This window comes from Thermobia domestica, chromosome 10 (assembly GCF_964235325.1).
Source record: "Thermobia domestica chromosome 10, izTheDome1.hap1.1, whole genome shotgun sequence".
Lineage (NCBI taxonomy): Eukaryota > Metazoa > Arthropoda > Insecta > Zygentoma > Lepismatidae > Thermobia > Thermobia domestica.
Genome location: NC_137463.1, coordinates 30,204,546 through 30,227,487, shown reverse-complemented (window position 1 = coordinate 30,227,487; position 22,942 = coordinate 30,204,546). Strand labels below are relative to the sequence as shown.

Here is a 22,942-nt window from a genome sequence, read left to right as displayed (position 1 = left end):
GGATATACATGTATGAGCGCAATTTTGCATCAACGTGAATATTTCCTCTTTCAAACTATAGGCGTTTCGTTCAAACACGATTAGCTGTCTCAAAAGTCTTTATCTGATAACACTTTAGAGTCATATGAAGACTTTAGAGATACCCTGTATTTTACATATCTGCTTATATGATCGTTCATAAATATTTATCTGTTAGCCTTTTGTTTTAAATCTTTGTTGTTATAAAATTTAATTATAATATAAAGTATTACGTAGGTAATATATACAAAATACGTGTAACAAATTAGTTAACGTCAGTTGTTGTTTTGAGTAAGACATGAAACGTGATTGAAATAACATTAATTTTTTTGTCTGTAGTCTTGCAACCCAAAACATCCAGACTTCACGAAGACGGGTGCTCTATGCTCGAAAGAAGGTATTAACGATTCTTTTACGGAGTTCCGATGGCTTGTAGCAGCTCCAACTGGAATAGACGGTGTCACCAGCGAAATGAAAGAAGTATCATCAAATACTTTCTTTTCTAGGTAAATAATAAATGACACATATAAAGTTTCTTAATTTAAATCTCACGTTTATTTCTTCAATTACGTCCTTTGTCTTTTGTGAAACTTTCAATCAAGTAACATCAAGCAAAATAATTTGATAAATGTCAAATGATTTGATTTGTAGTTTAAAGGACGCTAAATTGCGCACGTTGAAGAATATGTTGTTTACAATAAATTCATTAAAACTTAAAGATTTACTACTAGTTGGAGATATGAAACGGTGTACCCAGTATTCAGTACCTACTTGAAAGCATAAGAATAATGAAAGACGACATGCCGATACTTAAAAGTACCAATACTTTGTCTTCCTCTTTGAGACAACCAATGCCTTATAATACGTTTTATAAAAAGGAGAAATGAGATAATATTGTATTAGTTCTTCTTACTTTATTTAGGTTCCCTTTCGCTAATCGTTAGCATAGTAAACTCTATTTTAAAATGTTGGCCTCTTGTTCATTAAGCTTTATAAGACATTCGTTTACAGCTATTTATTCAAGGTTATAACTCCACAGTTCGATTTTGTTGATACTTTACAGTAAACTACATATACAATTAGCTGTTGCTAACTAATAAACTTATTAAATGATCACTCGCCAGTTAAATTAAATAGAACACACTATATTTCACTATAATAATCAATTGCTTCACAGCAATAAATCATACGTCCGTATTACATGATATATATATAGGCTCGTTATATCTTTGTAATTAACTGTAAATATCTACTTGGAAACCAGAACTGTTCCCTTAGTAACAAAATCAAATCAACATTAGCACATTTCCCTGGCAACGGATAAACAAACACCTTTTATCTGACAACCGAAAAACAATCATTACAAATCAGCATTTACATTAGATATTACATTTTTCTACTTCTTCTTCTTCTAATAACTAGCTTGTGTAAGTTAATAAAGCACTTTTGCCCTGAATGAATAAATGAAACGAACAAAGAAAATACGCGTTGTCGTTGTAAGGGGTCCTTTTGAATCTTCTTAACATATAGAATTGAAATGAAAAATGAAATGAAATCTTTCAGTTTTACGTCACACGAGTATACTGTGTAGGCTAAAAGAGACGATGATGAGAATGAATTAAATGGTGGAATAAAGAAAGTGGGAGGAAACAGGGGAACCCAAATAAACCCACCACAAAACTTCCTTGACGCGTGCTGAGATCGAACCAGAGACCCTACGCACCAAAGATTAACGCTTTACCGCCGAGCCAAAGCGAATATATAGAATAGCACATACATATACACCGTATATGTGTTTCTAGTTTCTTAAGAAAAAACTTTTATATTCAGCGACGACGAGCCATTATGTCTCGACATTTCAGAGCTTTTATTTGCCGTTGTCTATGTACAGGATGTAGTAGGCGCCTCAGAAACTGAAGTCTTGGTCCAAGCAGTTCCGCATGCTGGATCCAGACTACTGGGGTCTTCGTATTTTGGTGCACTTGATATAAAAAATTTGAAAAAAAAAAAAAAAAGCCTGAATATAATATGATCTCGAGTATAATATAATTCCAAGTTTCTAAGGTGATTATAATGGAAAATTAAAAATACCCAGCATAAAGCATTACAATACACTTTGAAAGTATTATATAATGGAAAGCTTAAAAATTTAAAGCTCTTTTTTACAGTTAAAATACCAGTTTTTATTGGAATTCTTCTGCTGGTGATTATCATTCTTTATTCAATACTCTGTTGCAATACCCGGATTGATTTGAATACCGAGTGAAAGTGAAGTGATAATACATTAACAGCAACTTTCAGGTATCAGTCAAATCGAACCTAACATGGTGCATTAACATTACTATTTCCTAGATGCGTCTGACCTTGACGAGTCAGCAATGGAACTGGTCGGGAAAATGATACAGCTGATGGTTTGAAATAAACTTCTCTTTTCAAGTGTGAAGGTACAGACTGAGATTATAATACGAGTATGGTTTTGTATATTACACACACACACAAACACACTGGATGATGACAGATCTCTCCATTCTTCCACAGATTTTTGCCATCTGTTTTTCTAATCCTTGCAAATCCAGGAAAAGGTGTGATTTGTCCTATCATTCTCTCATTTGACTGTCTTCTAAGTCATGTTTTATCTCTGAGAATGCAATGCAGAAGAGTTGTTGTCTATCTTTCATGTGTTCTTCTTTACTCACACACTACAGTTTTTTTAGAAGTTACCATAGATAATAGACTTACTTGAGATGGAGATACTGTTGAACCAAATAAAATATCAAGTAGTGTTTGTTTTGTAATTCATAGATTACGTGGTTCTGTTTTTGAAGGAAACTTTGCTTTTAATATACTATGCGAAGTTCCAATACTTGTTAAACTTTCGGACATAATGTTTTGGTAATTTCTGGTCTTAGTGTTACTATTTTTTGCCTGCAAAAAAAGGCAACAAGGTCAATTTTTAATTTAAAGGCAAATTCTTTCTGAAAAAAAAAAAACAGACAAATTAAATTCTAACTGTCCCATGTTTCTGTATATAAAACTATTATATATGTTGAAAGAAATTAAATCATTTTTACTTATGTCACAATCACATGATATACGACATGAGAATAATATATACTGGATCTATCTATCCATATCTACATAGTATATACTACTCTTATGTCGCATATCATAACAATAATTTGGTGACTTCCTTAAAACACGTTCAATCTGTAGCGAAATTCAAACAGAAATTATTAAAATTTATGCGTAACGAAAGGTGTGATTTATTGTAACAAATATTTAAGTATTTTTTTATTGTGTGAAATAAATGCACACTAATGAGACTCGATTATCTTAAGGTTATATGAGACTCAATTATTTGTACACTGGTTTCTGACCGAAATACTGTAAAAATGATTAACAAACTGCCATACAGTATTAGAAATTGAATATTCACACTTTTAAACATTGAGTCAAGAATTTGGTGAAGAAGCATCTATTTTACGATGTTAATGAATACTTAAATGGATATTTAAAATATCTTTTCATTAAGAGTTACCACATATAAAATTTTACTGTATCGTATCTGTATATCGTAATACAGTGTATCGTAGAATGTATGTATATGATTATTTTGTATATCTTTACTGTTTATTAATGTAATTTAAATTATAACAAAAACATTGTTAATAATATATACTAAGATGAATATATATTATTGTCAGTTATCACAGATAATGATATCAACGTTATCTGTTTTAAAGAGAATTAATATATTTAAAAAAAATAAATTTTTCAGAACACGTAGGATTACGTTGGATAGCATTTACTTCAGTGGCGGAAGTAGAGTTCGGTGTGCTGCACGAGCAGTAAGTGTTGATGGAGATCCAGGACTTGAATTGCTCTCGAAACCAGTGACTATTTCGAAAGAAGAAGGACTTTGTATGTCAAAGATTTCGGGTTCATTTGGAGCAGAACCTTTCACAGCGAAACTCAAATATACAGGTAAGCATAGTTCTTGAGAATCGATGTGCTGACTACATACCCAGTTGAATATGTTTCTTCTGAACCATCAAAGATTTCATTGGCTCAGGAAACTGGAATCTATTACCCAATTAGCATATTGCAGATGGTGACTAAAGTATTTACATTTTCATTATTTTTTCACAAATCTAATACATATTTACTTTTGTTAGCAGTACGTAGTTTTCGTGAAGTTTTTTTGGTCTACTTATTCAATATATATTATCCAAAAAAAAAAAAAAAAATCGAAACTGTGTGAAAAGGCAGAGTAGGGTAGTAAATTAACAAGACTGTTTCTGTAAAATTCTTTTATTTTAAATTACAAATCCACGTTATCAAATACTTAAAAATAGTTCTTTTAGAAGGAAACATGGAAATAGAGGTATAGATATTACTGTTTTTTGCAGTGTACAGTTTTCTTCAAATGTGTTCCCTTTCAACTAGTTCGTCATGACTTTCGATAATACACCACAAATGTGTTCCCTTTCAACTAGTTCGTTATAGCTTTTTCGATGATATACCAAAAATGTGTTCCCTTTCAACTAGTTCTTCATAGCTGTTTCGATAATGTACCACAAATGTGCTCCCTTTCTACTTGTTCTTCATAGCTTTTTCGATGATGTACTACAAGTGTTCCCTTTCAAGTAGTTCATCATGGCGTTTCAATGATGTACCACAAATGTGTTTCCTTTCAACTAGTTTGTTATGGCTTTTTTTTTAAATGATGTACCATGTCTGTAGTGATGATCTTTGAGGGAAAATTTCACTTTGAGTAAAAGGAAAACTTAGTATTTGTGAGACCAGGTGAATAGAGGAAATTGTACCACTGGAATGTCCTTTCAGGCCCAAAATCTAGTAAGAGTATGACAAGTACGATTCTTATTAGGAATCATTCAACTGTCTCTAGCTTTTGAGCAGATAACAAGAATCATTTTTCGAAAACCTTCGAACACCTTATACTTCAAAAGTTCGTCTTAAATTGATAGTTCATACTTTCGTTACCATCTAAAAACGCGTTTATGTTGTATGAAAACATGTGTTCTCGCCAAGATATGTTTTCCATGTACCTGTGTCAATTTCTGATAAGTTTGCGTTGCGTTGTCATCAAATTTTAGACAATTTTTTCGAGTAGTGTTGTTTAAGATTCCCTCATTATCTTTCTGTAACTAACAACAGAACGTATACGGACAGAAATAACCACAAAATCGTCATGTCCAAGTTATTTACTTCAAACTTGTACTGGGGAGAGCTAAGGAACGCTGTTTTAGTTCAAGTGTTTTTAATTGCTGTGGTGTTTCCATCTGTGTAAATGGAAATGGTATTATACGGATGAAATCGTTGAAGTTCAATGCATCCTTCAAATTGTAATTAAGATTTGTTGCTATTTTCTTATTAGTTTTGCAATAAAATTAATTTTATTTTACTGTTATATTAAATAAAAAAGTGTGATTTTCAGGTCAACTTGATTTTTTAATTAAAAGTTGTATATAGTTGTATAATTGTTTAATTTATAACTTAAAGAATTTCATTGTTTGATTTATATATAATTTAATAAGGAATCGTTGTTTTTAACGTCTAAAGATTATTGTTTCCATTTTGCGTAAGGTGTCGGCACCGTAACATTGCCTTTCTCTGGCTGTTCTCTGTTCTATGTGTAAAATAATAATAATAATAATAATAATAATAATAATAATAATAATAATAATAATAATAATAATAATAATAATAATAATAATAATAATAATAATAACCTAGGGACCTATGTCCCAAAGATGGGCTTTCCTTTTATACCGTTTGAAAATATTTCCCCCTTTCCCTGTCCTGTCTTCTTCCCTTTAAGTTTTTTTCACAAATATTATTTTACAAGTGTACTCGTTTGCTTTCTCTGTTTAATTCCTCTTCTCTTCTAGTGGTTGTGCGTTTCTCTTGTTTTCAAAGATTCCTTATCTCTTGTTTCTTTGCTTTTGAATTCTTTCCTTATGCGTAATTCTTCATTCCATGTTATCTTAGTTCTATTTCTTTTATTCTCATTACTTCTTTCCATTTATTTGTAAACTTCCTACTCCATTGTCCTCGTATTTCTTCATCTTCTGATTCTATCCCGTCCCTCATTTCTTTGCTGCGTTTGTATATGACACTCTTTCTTTAACCTCACATTCTCTTTATATTGTTTAATTGTTCCCCTCTTTCCATCTTTGTTTCCCATTTATATATAATTTTACATTCTTTGTATATGACTATCGCTAAGTACTTCACTCTTTTCTTATCTCTATTCATCTTCTTTCTCCCCTTTAGCTTTCTCTATCATTTTTGTCACACTTTTTTTAGTACTCTTTCCTACCTGAACAATCTCATTTTCTATATTGCTTTATACATGTGCTCCCTAACTTATACCATTTCTGGCCTCCCATATTCTCTTCTTTTCTTTTCAATCTATGTCTTTTCTCTAGTGCCTTCCTTTTAGTACATATTTCCTCTATAGTTACTTTACTTTTAATTTATTTTATACCTCTAATAAAATTATTTTCTGTTGTCGTAATTACAATATTTCTTTCATGGCAATATACCCCTGCCTTACATTGTATTTTGGCATCACTTCGTTATAAATTGTTATCTTGCTGGATATTTTGTTTAACTTCAATATTCAAAAAAGTGTTCTGTTTCACTTCTAGTTTTATTTCTGTTTTCTTATTATCTATTTCTTTTGTTAATTTCTCCATTTGTCTTCTTGTTTCTGTTCAGATTTCTAGGTGATTACCAAATACCTGTAGAATAGTGATAATGTATCTCCTGCTTTGCTGATTGTCTTCTTTTTCTTATTCATTCACCACTGTTTCTGCTGAAACTGAACTCAAACAAAAACCAATGTGTAATCTTTATTCTACGTTCATAATTTATCTCCCATACAGCAATACACATTTGCCTTCACAGCCTTTGCTCTTGTGTTCTTTCCCTTCTATTGGTTTGTCCAGTTTTATCTTTCTATGTTTCAAATGCCATTATTTTCTTACATGTACTGTCTTTAGTTGTCAATTATTGATTGTCCTAACGCTTCTTGTTTTTAGTTGTCTTATCTTGAGTTATCCAATTCTTATCTTCGTAGTCACTACTTTATTGAATTCTTGTTTAATGTTTACAGTGTTTTTCTCCTTCTTCAATGGTTTCATAGTACTTCTACAATTCATGATCCATAATAATGTTAACTAGTTACTTGTGTATTTTGGTAAAATCCTTCATTCTCAGAATTTCTCTTTCCTGATTTACAAATCCTCTGAAACCTTCTTCCGAAAGCTCTCTAGAATTCTCATTTTTAAATAATATTTTTTAAATAATATTTTTTTGCGCAATTCTCGTTGTTTGTGTCACCTTTTATCAACATGTAGAATAATGTAGGAAAAATACAGAAAAACTTATCACTACAATAAAAAAAAAACAGTTTTGTTGTCTTACTGTTTAGTAATTATTATGTTGTTCCTTTTATCTTAACATTTTTATAGGTCCAGATGATCCAGATCATCCTAATTTGGTGAAGCTTTCTGTGACTATTCCTCATACAGATGGAATGCTTCCAGTTATTTCAACAAGACCTCTCTCAAACTTTGAGCTAACCCTTAGCCGTGATGGTTTAAGAGTTGGAAACCACAGATGCTCTAATTTGTTAGATTACAATGAAGTAAGTTGGCTAGCATTATTTGTAACTGAATGAAATGAACAGGAAAGTATTATAAGTCTGAAGAGAATAGTACGCAGCACTTTTTTTTAAGGAATAGAAGTCTGTATTTCCTTTATAAAAGTAAATAAAATGTAAATCTCCTCTTCCTCTGCACTTGGGGCAAGCGAATAAAACCTACTGGCAGTGTGGAGAAATCAACACGTCTTTGTCCTAGAGGAACTGATGTGATCAGTATCACTCTTTGATTTTCTTTTACTGCCAGGGTTTCTCCAGGTACCATTTGAAAGAGGTTGGGTACACCCCTGAACCGCGTATAAATGAGGGTAAAACGTGATAATAAATTTCGCCCCTATGGGGGATCGAACCTTGACATCGAGTTAGTAGAAAGACTCCTTACCAAATACAAAAGTGGAAACTAGTGAACAGCACTGAAAACAATAGTGCGTGAGCATTTAAAGGATTAAAAAAAAATGGAAGCCAGCCATGCCACCCCTGTTGACAGAAACATAAATACAAACGAGTCAATGAATTGGCGTAAATTTGTGCTGAACAAGTTTGATGGTGTGCAATCAAAACTGCTGTCTGGAATGGTCAGCAAAAAATATGGATATATTATTTTGATTCTGAAAGCTAGCAGCAATTGATACATTAACTTCAAGAAGGAAGTTTCAGACCACGAGAAATGTTACACTCGTGGAGGAAAAAAAAAGTTATTTGCTTTTTTTTTTATTATTATTATTATTGTCAAGATGAAGGATGGTAAAGATGATTATCGTTGAAACACAAGTGGCAGTTACTGCAGTCTTGTACATAATACAACGGACTCTCTTTAATTGGAACTTAAATAATTCAAAATATTGGATATTCAAATAAAAATGTATTCCCCTTGAAAACTAAATTGACAACAATGGTAAAAATTGGGTTAAGTCAAACTTTTGAATCTCTGTATAATTCGAAGTAGTTGAAGTACAAGAATGTTTTAAATATTGAAATAAAAATAGATTGCAAACAGAAGAATGTGGTTTCAGCTGATTTTCAGTCATCCAGAGGCAGTCATAGGGAGAAGTGGCACAAAAGCACAACCCACCTGATGGTAGTAAAGAAGACGAAGACGAGATAAGTGATGGAAAAAAAAGTATGTGCCAAACTTATCTAGAACTTCCAAAATAATCGAATATTTAAGATTTATTGGATGTCAACCATGTCTTAATAATGACCTATTTCATACAATAAATGAAATTAAAGATTTTGTTCACCGTGTAAAAATAACCAAATCAAAGCAAATGAAGGCCGCAAACTTAAAGAGATTGTAAATTGTGTATCAGGTTTCGTGTGTTAGTTCAGAGTATATGGTACTGTACCTCAATGTGTTTTTTTATAGTACATGTAGCTTGACATGTATACAATAAATGCTGTGTTTTTGTTTGCAGTTTGTTTGCAGTTTAAATCAGACAAATCATATGCTGCCTTAAAGGTAAAATCTACTGCATATTTTTATATACGACTTTTTTCATTTGATTTTAGATATCTTAAAATGTTTCTTATTGGATATTTGAAATTTTGGATAATAAGAAGTTTTTTCTTGTCCTTTTTGACCTCGAATAAGAAAGAGTCCGCTGTAGTTTATTTTCCCCAAATATGCGAGAAATTAGACGAACGGTGACCAAGAACTTTGTTGAATCCCAAGATAGCACGACAACGCTAGCTCATATATGACTACTTGGATAGTTGACTTCTTGAAAACTAACTGCAAATATTGTCGTATTCTCCCTATATGCTAGTTTCACACCATGTGACTACTTTATGTTTCCAAAAATTAAATAAGGAATCAAAAGAATAAAGTTTCAGATGGCTAGCTGACGTTACAAACTTTGTACGCAAGTTGGGAATGTATTTTCCGAGAACTGGAAAGACTAATTTAGAAGCTGCTTCCCAGATTAGACAGATATATTATAGCAGAAAGGACTGCTTTTAATGCCTATAGTTTCGCAAGATTCGCACAATTATAATATGTCATTTTGAAAACTTGGAAAACCAGGGTTGGCAAAAACCATGGTTTTTATTGAAAAAACCAAAAAACCAGTTTTTTTTTGGTTTAAATCATTTGCTCTATGTATTTATATCACATATGGACAGAAGTAAGCTTGTTTCGCCTTAGTGTTAGTATGCAACAACCGGGTTACGCTGGAAGGGGTCACATAAGCTTAAAGCGGAATCCAAACCGCTTCTCGGCTTACATCCAAGAGAAATTGTTCTCCATTTGAACTCGAAACCGGGACTAATTAGCCACAAATGCGATACGTCTGCCGACTCACTCACGAAGGACTCCTGGTAAAAATACGTTGATTGATCTTTACATATTTGTTAATATAATCGTCAAGAGTCATTAGTACAGAAGGACAAAAAGATAAAGAATTGCACAAGTGGATCCATTATACAGAATTACATATGGACAATTTCAAAGTACTACAGAGTACAGAAGAACTAATTTAGTCCAAGTCAGTTCACTACGACTTTTATTAGTCCAAGTTAAAGAAATATAACGACTTACTTTGCATAACAGTAAGAAAAGTGAATAAAGATACGAATTATTTGAGTCCACTTTGGCTCTGACCCATTTATACATAAATAGTTACCAAAGATTCTTGTTATTTCAGTAATTGCCTCTCGTGGGGTTTGTATGACCCCCTCCCCAAAAAAGTACGGCATTTCGATGTATTTTATCAATAGTAAACATTATTAAAACGAAACAATGTTTATAATTTTCCTTTGGTTGCATAACAATAATAATAAACTATAAAAAATCACAAAAGAAACATTCATAAAGTTACATAAAAAAAAGTTGCTTTAGTAATATAATCTCTTTGAGTAAAGAATGGGGAATTTAGGTCTGAATATAGTACGAATAATATATGGGAGTGAAGCGTGATAACCCACAAACGTGTGCTCATCAAGATTTTACTAATAGTTACACTTTTACGGACATTTTTCGTTTTTTGGTTTAAACCAGTTTTTTTTTTTTTTTTTTTTTTTTTTTTTTTTTTTTTTTAAACCAGCCAACCCTGTGGAAAACCAAAACATTAGAATCCCACTTTTAAAAAAAAATGCTCCAAAGGTAAGATTTGAACAAAAAAAAAAAAAAATAATAATAATAATAATAATACTGAATATATTATTAATTGTTTGTAGCCGGTAGTATGTAGTTGGTGTGAAAAAGTATGAAACTAAGTAAGCTGTAAAGTATGATACTCACCTTGGATTTCTGTATTGTTATAGCATTAGATTAAAACATAATAATATACGTCGAATTTTCACTTTCAGCTGTCAGCATTGTCAAGACATATTGTTTATTAATGTAAATATGTATCAGTGTTTTTAGTTATTATCTATGACGTTAATTACCACACATAAGGACCGTATTTATGCATAGGTCAACATTGGCCACGGTCCAGGGTGACCATTTGGGGGGAGGGGACAAAAATGTTATATTATTATTAATATATTAATGTACGTAAATTATTGTTAGTAAATTATATTATCTATATATTATTTTATTTATTTCATGTATTTTAATTTTTTTCCACTTCCACTAAAATACTGGTTACTCATTGAATCGTCAAATTTTCTACACCGGTATTTATTGACATTGAAGGAGAGGCAACTTTTCAATGGCCCGGGACAGCAAAAATGTTAAATATGATCCTGCCATACATCCTATTCCCACTGAAAATCATTTTACAATACTGATAGCTGTCAGCGAAAATTTGACTAGTATACTAATCTATAACAAGGTAAAGAAGAGCAAGATAGATCCCTATTCAGTTTTGCTCCTCAAACAGCTTACACTATAAATGTGAAATTAGTTTCATTATTATATTTTTCTCTATCATGAAGGTCCAAACTAAATATGGCTTCAATTCAGAATCCACAAAGAATCCAAACACAGTGGGAGAAGTTGAACCTTACCAGTACAGTGCAGAACTCAGAGGTGAACCTACATTAAGGTAATATTCTTGATTTTTAAAATAATAATAATAAATAGCTGTAGAAAACATGTTTATCTGTTTTCTAAGTTATTTAATGCTTTTGTCTGCTTTGTAGATTATTTAATGCTTTTATCTATTCTGTAAACTATTTCTGTTTTGTAAATCATTTAATGTTTTTATTTGTTTTATAATTTATTTAATGCTTTTATCTGTTTTGTTAACTATTTGATGTTTTTATTTGTTTTGTAAAATATTTAATGTTTTTTATCTGTTTTGTAAATTATTTAATGCTTTTACTTGTTAATATGGTTAAATTTTATTGTAGAAAAGTAAAAGATCAGTGGAATTTTGAAGTTAATAGGACTGGATGTTGGATGTTCTGGAGATTCAAACATATTTTTCGAGTCAATTAATTTAACCTTACCTGAGTCGTAATGCAAGAGAGGTATTTTATTGGTGAATCCTTTCCCAATCAAATTTCTACATTTGAGACAGATAAAATAGCATGTGGATATATTTTTGTTATATATATATATGATCTTTTGTCTTATGTTTAGATTATATTTGTTATTTAGGTTGGCAGATTGAAGTTTAGCGTCCATTTGAGACACAAGTGTATATGAGACTTGAACCTACAGCTTAACATGGGGTCCTCAGTGCCAAAGGCGTGTATGCTAATCAGATTGTCACGAGATATTTCTACATTATTATGTTTCCGACTTCAATATTTTGTAATTTTGAATTGATAGCTTCAATCACCCTACTGTAGGAAGCGGATGTTAAAATAGTATGAATGAACTGAAACCAAACAACTATAAAAATAACACCCATTGTGTCTAATCATGCAATACTGTTTTTGTTGTTTGTGCCTTCTTCTTTCTTCTGTGTAAGTTTACCTGAAGCAAGGTTTATAAGACACAATAAAAATATGTAATTCTTGTACTATTCCGGCATTGTAATAATGCCTTCCTCAGGCAAAATTACAATCTGAACATGTATTGAAAGCTTTGACTCGGTACTCAGGTCTTGAAAATGTATTTATTATACCCAGTGGCGTATCTAGGGGAAGGGCTTCCGGGCTTAAGCTTCCCCCACCCCGAAATCTTACTTACTATAGTAAAGTATAAAATATCTTGCAGAATTTTTACATTTTCAGGCAAAGCCCCCCAAAACAAAATCGTAAATATGCCACTGATTATATCTATTGGTCTTAACTCAATACAACTTACGTTGTTGTTAAAAGAAACAATGATGACGTCACAACAATTACATGCTTTTATTGTACCTATATGCTTGGCTCATTACGACTTAGATTGACATTATAGGAAACAATGACGACGTTATAACAATTACATGCGTTGACTCAGTACAACTTACACTATTATTTGAGACCACAATGAAGATGTTACAAGAATTATATTCTTTTATTGTATTTATGAACCTTGACTCAGTACAACTTACATTATTATTGTAGGAAACAATGAAGACATTAAAACTATTATATACTCCATATTGTATCTATAAGTCTTGATTCAGTAAAATTTACATTGGTATTGAAGATCTATATTGAAACTGGAAGTAGCAGTAAATTTCTACTGCTTTCGATTTTAGTAGAAAGATAAGAGTGGAAATAGAATATATTATTCGGTCGATTCAAAACAACCGCTTTTGGCTAGTCGTTACCGTTTTTGTTCTGAGCTAATCAACGTTGAAACCGGAAATAGCTGATTTCCGCTTCTTTCGGTTTGAACAGATGATTAACGGAGGAGATGAAACATGAAACTGATTCTTTGGTCTCTGAGATAACTCCGATAAACCGCTTCTTACTGTGTCTTCAGGGGTTTAACTAGAGATTTGCAAGTCCCTGGCAAACGTTAACATGGGCTTCTGTTCTGTTTTCTATAACTAAGAATTGATATCGTTACAAATTTTATAATTAATTATAATGATTTAATATATAATAATAATTGACCCTTCATATTAGAAAAATGCCACTCTAAATATAATTTATATGCAAAATATCTAGAATTTATTTGTACGTTAATGTTTTTATAAATGTAGTATTCTAAAACATTTTTCATACCATAAATTTCCTTACTACCTTTGACGTTGGTAAAATTTTGTGTTATTTCTTCTACGTCAGCTTCTAGCATCAAAGACGGCTTGATACAAAGAAATGCTAACCCTTTCAATTTTTCTTAACTCATGGTGTTCCTTAGATAGTTTTTATTTATTATTTTAAGTTACAGAATGAACGCTCTGCACTTGTAGTTGCGACAGGAATGGTCAGAAACAACATCTATAGATTTCTGGGAAACTAGATGAAAGGAAGTGATTTTTTACTATAAGAGGAGCTAATTCATTTATAGTTCATTTATTATTGTCCCTTAAGTAACCTCATTACTAAACCTACTGCATAGTTAAAATTTCTCGCCAAAATGCTGAAGAAATGTCTTTGCTGAATATTTCTGCAAATGCGTCTACTTTATTCAGAAGATCGGTATCACTTAGATTTTGCTGTAATGTAGATTCCAGCGCACTAAAGTTTAATATCATTTCACTCAAACTGTTGAAACTACATTACATTTGACTAGTTATCACATTTTTTAATTTAAAAAAAAAAAAAAAAAAACACTTTAGCGAAAGAAGCTTTCAGAATCTTTTAATTGTTTGTCTTTAAAATTTCATTGTGGTGACATGCTACTTTCCTATATCGAGGATGAAAACATTCAGGCTGAATGGACCAGCTATCTGCCTTCATCTCCAATTCTTACAGTTCGATAATTTTTCAGCTCGTCAAGTCACCTTTGTAAAGATTATACTCTTTTTGATAAATCTATGTTTTGCGGTTGAAGTGCGTTGAACACAACGTTAATTTTCTGCAATATTTTGCGTCGAGAAACCATTAAGTAAACAAAGATATAATTTATATAATATGCTTTTTCAGTGTTTCAGTTTCATTTTTTCATCAGACTTGGAACTCAACAATATTACCTTACAAAGAGTCTTTTGAATGTCTTGAAATCTCACTTTTAAGCAGGGTTGTAAATGAGCGCGCTCATTTACATCCCTGCTGACGCTCATTTTTTTTAGCTATGCTCAACTTCATGCTCAACGTAAGGAAAACATGCTCTGATGATTTAATAACTAAAAGTATTTATAATGATGTAGACTGAGAACTTTCCAGATTACAATCGGAAATATTAGGGTAAAATATATTACTTTAAACAGAAAGAATAATTAGTAAGGAATTCATTTATACCACCAGCAAATTTGTAATTGAATCGATGATTGCAGAAAGGACCTAAGTCACATTTTTTTCTGAAATTTGGTTTATGAACTTTCCCATTTCTCTAGTGGTATATACAAATTTGAAGGTAGGCAGATCAAGTGTAGATGGTCTTGCATAATCTGTTTAATGATAAATTAGTATTTAAAGTCTCTTTATTTTGTGAAAATAAAAATATCCGGTATTGAGCGTAAAATTGAGCGAGTTTTCCACTCAAACTCACCTATATTTCGATTTAAACTCAACTCACGCTCACAACTTTCAAAACGAGTTAGCTCGTGATAAAATTTACGAAAAACAAGCGCGCTGACGTAAACTCGCTCAAAAGAACACGCTAATTTACAACTCTCATTTTATTGGTCTTGCTGTAACATTGTTAGACTGACAGACGGACGGACGGACGGACAGAGGGACATAAGTGTTCTATAAAACTTCCCATACTTTTGTACAACATAGTTTGGAAGTCTAAAATATCAATTACCTCAACGCTGTAGGTATTTTGTTTTCCAAATACTAGATACAAAATGCAGGGATAACTATCTTTTTTTTATGAACCTAATAGACTATTTCTTTGTCTTTCTGGAAGTTTAAAGGAGTAACTTTCACCCTTAAAACTTAAATATGTGACTTACTCTTAAGTTTTTTTTAACGAATACGATATTATAACAATAGTAGACAAAATGATTAATTTATATTTAGTATTGCATTTACTGTTTTTATTTTTACAGATTTTATCGTAACTTGGATTTGGAAGCTTGCTTGTGGCATTTTGAATCCTACTACGATGTGTCAGAGCTCGTTAACGATTGTGGTGGTAAGATCACGACAGATGGACAAGTTCGAAATATCGTGCAGTCATACCTTTCAGTACAGATTCCTCTATACGTCTCTTACATCTTCCATTCTCCTATTGCTTTAGGCGGATGGCAGCATAACGACTTACGATCACAGTTAAGGTAAACTGTTTGTGTAACGAATATTTTCTTATAATGTGCAATATTTACTTTTTTTTACTTCACATTTTATAAGTAGTATGTGTGTCACTGTTAGAAGAATGTGTGTCACTGTTAGGAGAAATCAAACAATAGACACAATATGTTTTCATAAACAGCATGTAGATAAATACAGTAAATAAATAACATATTCCAGCAAAATAATAATAAAAAAACTGGTTCAGATTACCAAAGATCAACATACTTTCAAACGCCATATTTTGTTTTTTCGAAAACTGCTCATGAGAATTTATCTTTAAGAATATCATTTTGTTCCGCTCGATCTGCTCTGCGTATATGCATTATCATTAGCAATATTATGGTTAAACAAAATTAAAGTTTAAGAGTTAATTATAATAATGAGGTATATCTCATTAACCATACTACGAGAGTAAGTCAATAAGTATCTACAATCAATTTTTATTATTTATTACCACAAAAGTACAATGTTTTTATTCATATCATTTTTCAACATAGTCACCTTGCTTTTCAATGCACATAGTCCTCCGCTGCACAAGCTTTCTGATACCCTCTGCAGAAAAGGCTTTTGGTTGCCCAGAAAGCCATGAATGCACCACTTCCTTCACCTGTTGATCGGAGCTGAATCGAAGGTCACCGAGAACATATTCAAATGGACCAAACAGATGGTAATCCGACGGGACCAGATCGGGACTGTATGCAGGATGCTCCAACATCTGGAAACGCAGCATTTGAAGAGTTTGAGCGGTGTGGGTGGGGGTATGTGGACGCACATTGTCATGCAACACAAAAATGCCTTGCGCTAATCGACTTCTGCGTTTATTACGAATTGCAGGTTTCAACTTGTTTATCAGCGCATCACTATATCTTTGACTGTTTATTGTTGACCCTTTTTCAGGTAATGTTCCAGGATTGGCCCTTTCAATGCGTGATGTCATATTCAGAACCATGACTAGTCTCCATATGGATTGCCACTTTACCAACAGTCACTCGCTTGTTATTCAGAATCAAGGGGACGGATTCATTTAATAATTTCATCAGTTGTTATTGTAGCTGAACGCCCGCACTTTCTTCACCCTTCATGGTTATTCGACCACGTTTGAACCGTTCAATCCACTAGCATACACTTTCCTGTGACAATACATTGTCCCCATATTGTGCTAAAAGTCCTCTATGAATTTCCGCTTCGAGTACACCTTCAGACTACAAAAAGGAAAAAAAAAAGCAAAAAAGGATGACAGAACACTGTTCTTCTTTGGTGCACACAGAGAGTGGCGTGGCCATCTTTATTTCGCAACAGCTCAAAGCAGATTGATGCGGTAACGCTGCAACCTACCACATCCGAAACCAACGGTGACACATAGCGTCTAGTGAGCACACAATGCCGTAGAGCCAACCTGAAACGAAATAGAGGAATATTGCAGTTAATTATTGACTTACTCTCGTATATGTTGGCGTCTCACTGGTTTTATAATGAAAAATTTGTTGAGGCTACACTTTAATATCAGTTTCTCTTAATAGATGGCGTGATTATCATACAGCATCAATTTTTAGGTTTACAAAAAGATCGTTTCTTTCGATTTTTTTCAAAAATGTCATATGAGAATTTTCACTCAACCATATTATTTTGTTCAGGTCACTGAGATCTATTAATTGCTATGTTTCATCTTTTTTTTTTTTTTAAAAAAAAAAAAAAAAAACAATAATACAGACTGTGGAATTGAAATAATTTTATTTCAAAATCAGTACGTGAGTGTCGGAGGAACATAAAGATGACTTCAGAATAAAATATCCTCATCTCACAGAAAAGCTTGGAACACTCCTATAGTTTAATCAGTTTGTCAGTACCATCTGTAAAGCCATACAGAAGGTAGATAAAGTAAGATACGATGCTCCTCGAAAAGTTAATTCCAAAATTAAGAAGTGAATATATTTGCCACAGTATAGAAGAACAGTATGCCGAAAGATAGGCCTGATGTATTTCAGTTAAGAAAAATGCATTTGGAATTACAGTCTCCATTTTAAGGTAATTGATCACAAAAATAACATAGACGATAAACAGTTATGCTGCCGACTTTTCCAAAACTTTTGGTGCGAATGGATTTATTTTTATTGTTTTTAATAACAATAATTGCACTAATTAAATAAACTGGTTTTCCATAACTGACGGTTCAGAGGCAACTGAGTGCTTTTATCGCTGAGTTTTACTAACTTAGGGACCTATTGCACAATAATTGCTACCTTGTTATACTTCTGTATTTAGTTAACTTAAGATACAATTAAATGATGCCCTTAATAACGCATTTTTAACACCATTTGGAAAGTGGCAGTATGGTTCTATCCAACATATCGTAAATTTAAATAAAGGTTGATTAGCAAACACTCGGAAAGCATCATTTAAAAAAATCACCAAAAAAATTAATTGATTTTTACTTTATCAAATAAAACCACATGCAAAAATTTTTATTTCGCAGCAATCTTTCCATACTTATAAACGTTCAATATGCAAATACGAAATTTCGAGAGATTTGGTGATTCCCTGGTTTATCTTCAATACTCAGCTTGATCTGGCAACGTAGTAGAATAACAACATCGGAATTTCAAAATAGCATATACACACAGCTGTTAATGTAAAATGAAACTTGACATTTTTAGAGCATAATATAGTTTGTAATTCTATCAAGTACATGGAATTAATTTTTTCTCTTACTTTTGTATAGATGTAATCAGCGACGCAACTAGGCTAATTGTCGCCCGGGGCAAGAACTCGTCTTAGAATCTCCCCCCCCTCCCTCTGACCTATTACCAAAAGCTCCCCGACTACACCTGATATTGGCATCACACAGTAATTCTCCTATTCCATTTTTTTCTTCAAGTGGTAAAACTTGATTTCTAAATTGCAGTACATAATCTAATTTTTAGTACAAGATATAAAACACCAAACTAATTAGTATTTCATTGCCAAATAATCTGAGAGTAGCATGCTTGACATATTCTTATAGTCTTATCATAATAACTGCAAATCACAATGTTTTTGGAATTATATCGGGATGTGCATATGTGTTGAATGAATGAACAGTCTATTGCTTTAGAATAAAATATTTAATTATGACAAACAATCAAGCTATTGTCTCGAGTATTATACTTGGACATTTTACAAATCACTTAAATCGGTGTAGGTTAAATAAAAACACAAAAAGATGGAACTAAAATTTACTTTACGGGCTCTTTTGGCTGGATTTTTAAAATTTTTATTTTTTTATTTTTACTATGTCTTCAAAAGATAGTTTTGAAGTTGATTTATGCTCTATGGATATAATACTAAGGTTGGTGAGTTATTGTAGTCCTGTTAAGTTTCTGAAGTTTTTTTTTTTTTTTTAATGATGTTTAGTTTGTTAAAACTCCTTTCCTTGCCTTATAGTGATTATAAATATTTGCCGAGTTTTACGCCCACCCCAATCCGGTGTCCGGGGCACAAGCCCCGTTTACCCCATTAGTTACCGGTACGTCACTCGATGTAATGTGTTATTTGTAAAATTATTTTCAAGAAAAGACGTATTGTTCAAGTGAGACTCACACTTAGTTTGTGTTCTTATAAGATTTGTAAAATCTTCAGTCTTTGAGCAAGGAATCTCTGCGAGAATTACTTTCTACAAAATAACAAGTCCATCAAGAGGTCAGTTGTTTAATTTTAACCTAAGAAGCAAGACGTTTTCAATTCAATCTTCATGTGTGTAACTTCACTTGCTGAAAGGTCATAAGCGACTGAAACTATTCAGGTAAACTTTTAAAGACGCAATAAACAAGGTGGATCCATGCTACTACTTTTTAAACAATTACTGTAAACTAATTATATAATTAAAATACAATATAAATAATGTAGATAATTAGTTTTAAATTGTTAATTCAACTAAATATAAATAATATGCATATATAATTACATTTAAAACAATATAAAGAAATGCAGAGTTATCATTAAACACTTTCAGGGACATAGGTTCTTATAAGATTTGTAAAATCTTCAGTCTTTGAGCAAGGAATCTCTGTGAGAATTACTTACTACAAAATAACAAGTCCATCAAGAGGTCAGTTGTTTAATTTCCTCTATAAATAGAGAAGTAAATAGAGAAAAAATAAATACATGGAAATTCGTTGGGATCGTAATATTGCAAATTATGGATGAGTCAAAATATCAAATAATGCTTTCGACAAAGTAGATACTTTCAAATATCTAGGATCAATATTAACAGACAAAAATCATACACAAGAAGAAACTAAATGTTGACTAACAGTAGGGAATTCGTGTTATTATTCAGTTCAAAATCTTTTGTATTCGCGAATTCTATCGAGGAATGTGAAGCTAAAAATATATAAAACGATGATCATGCCTGTTTTCCTATATGGTTGCGAAACATGATCACTTACTCTGAGGGTAGAACGTAGACTGAAAGTATTTGAGAACAAGATCCTGAGACGAATATTCGGACTCAAGAGGAACGGGAATGGGGAATGGCGGAAACTTTATAACGACGAACTTCATAATTTATACCGTTTATCAAACATTGTTAGGATCATCAAGTTTAGAAGGCTCAGTTGGGCAAGCCTCTAGCCAGAATGTAAGAAGTTAGGAACACATTCAAAGTTTTAACTGAAAGTCCAATCGGAAAATGACCATTAGGAAGATCTAGATGCAAATGACAGGACAGGATCTCGCAGAAATAGGAATACAAAGTAGAAACTGGATCCAGTTGGCTGAGGGCAGAAGTCGATAGAGAACTTTTATCAACGCAGCATTGAACCTCCGGGTTTCATAAGCCATAAAGTTAACTTTAATTAGTTAATTAATTACATTTAAGATATAATCACGTAACAATTTAAATACCACCACAATTGCACAATTCCCTAAATTAGTGTAAACTCTGATGGTAAAGGCATATTTGAAACGTCATAGTAAATTAAAAAAAAAAAAAAACACACACAGATGGAACACCAAAAGTTTAATTTAATTATTCGTCTCTGTAAAAATTATGTGAAATATACAATATTTACAGTAATTGTTTCTATTTTATCAAAATATAATTTTCAAATGCAACTTTTTTTTTAATTGTTGACTAACAATAACTATAATATTATTAATACAAGTAATATTAAGTATTGTTAGGCTTCCACTGATAACTATGGAATTGTATATATTTTTTCGATACTTTAAAGATTGACTTTTGTGTACGATACGGCCATTTTGTGGCAACAAGGCATTGAACCTCCAGAGGGATCGCAGTTACAAGGCCACCTTTATCCAATGAGCATGAGAATAAGAGATGATGGACGTTTGGTAGTAAATTTCCGAACGGAAGCAAGGTTTCGAGGACTATTTGTCGCTTCTCATCCAGGAACAAAGTAAGTTATCAGGACACATTGGTTAGCTATGTTTTGGTTTTCGTTTCGAAATTTACAAGAGTCATTTGAATTTTTCCAAAGAAATTGTGAAATTATCAAAATACAATTTTCATGCCTTGACTGTAACTTTGGTAATTAATTAATGAAATAAATTGATACATATTGTTACTAGGTTATAATTTACCTCAAATCTTTCTTAATTAAAGAAAACGTTAAACTATTTCGGTAAGGTTTCATGCGTTCTTGGATGGCTTATACACTTCTGCTGCAAAGATACCCTAACAGAACAATAACATTTTTACAATTACCGACATTGTACAGATGAACGTAGGACAATTTTTTACTTTGGTCCTTTCATTCATTTTATTCGATTCAGTGATTCGGATCTTTTGGTTCCGTTTTTGAGAATGTATCTGTTGTAGATTCGTTACTGATATCGAGTCACGTGATGACTTACTAAGGATGGTTAAGTTAGGTTAGATTAGGAACTGATTCATATTTAATGAATTATTCCGAGGAATTAGTTCCCTACGAATCGATTCATTGAATGAAACGACCAAAATTAAAACTTTGCCGAACGTAGTTCTCCACTGCCAGTGATAGTAAATGTTATTGTCCTGTCAGAATATGTGATGTAAATTTCCAGTAGAAGTTGTTAAGCCACCTAAAAAGACAAGAAACTTTAAAAAACAGTTTTTCATCCTTTCTTTTTCTTACTTTGTGTTTTTTAACTATTATGTATTTAAAGTAAGTCTTCCCAAAATTGTAACTTGATATATTACCTTGATTAACTCTTAAAATTTTATTTGTATCTCAACTATTGGAAAATTTCATCTGCTTGTAAGCAAGCATGTGATTCTTTATTTTACATTTAAATATTTGAAACTTTTAATTCATAAATCTTCTTAAAATCTCACAATTGTATTTCAGTGTTGTATCAATGGTGATGTCACAAGATCAACCAGATTTAACATTTACTCTTCGACTGGTAGAGACTGAACCGACGTTCGCACAACCAGAACAGGAATGGGAATTTGTATCAGATTTAGCCGTAAGTGTTTTCGATTGTGGTCACATGTATGTTAACATTTTTATTCTCAAATATATGACACAGTTATATATAATACTCTTTCTACATTTCCAATGACACATAAAATTTAGTAATAAATCTAATATTTATTTCATCTGAATGAAGATGTACAAAACATCACAGTCCGCATTTTGTTGGTATGTCAGCTTTCATTCTCTTATGGAAAGGATTATACAGGTACTAGTGCAAAACTTTATTCGCAATCTCTTGGATGTTTTAAGTGTTACAATTTTAAAAATGTTCAAAGGTTAAGTGGTTTAAAAAATGAACTTGTAATGATCTATTTACGTGTTTCAAGTACATTTGCACTACTTCTGTTGATGTTGAAAAAGAATTTTCGAAATATATTGCTGTTAATAGACAACTGGTGTTCATTAATAAAAAGATAATTGTATTTATGTAGCATAATCTACTGCAACACCAAATAATATATGAATTACTTTTGGTGTAGTTTTTCCTATGATTTATTCGAGTTTGTTATTAATATGCTGTAATTACAGTTTATATTTTTAAAGT

At 31.9% G+C, this 22,942-nt stretch overlaps 1 protein-coding gene across 1 annotated transcript in view; it reads left to right on the top strand.

Moving 5' to 3' along the window:
- The window catches only part of LOC145662393 (FRAS1-related extracellular matrix protein 2-like), a 311,481-nt gene that overhangs the window by 275,310 nt on the left and 13,229 nt on the right, over window positions 1-22,942 (top strand). The window contains exons 14-20 of the mRNA XM_081727922.1: window positions 358-524; window positions 3,797-4,002; window positions 7,518-7,693; window positions 11,588-11,697; window positions 15,697-15,924; window positions 21,151-21,336; window positions 22,267-22,387. Coding sequence (XP_081584048.1) covers window positions 358-524; window positions 3,797-4,002; window positions 7,518-7,693; window positions 11,588-11,697; window positions 15,697-15,924; window positions 21,151-21,336; window positions 22,267-22,387 — 1,194 coding nt within the window. The remainder of the gene's footprint in view (window positions 1-357; window positions 525-3,796; window positions 4,003-7,517; window positions 7,694-11,587; window positions 11,698-15,696; window positions 15,925-21,150; window positions 21,337-22,266; window positions 22,388-22,942) is intronic.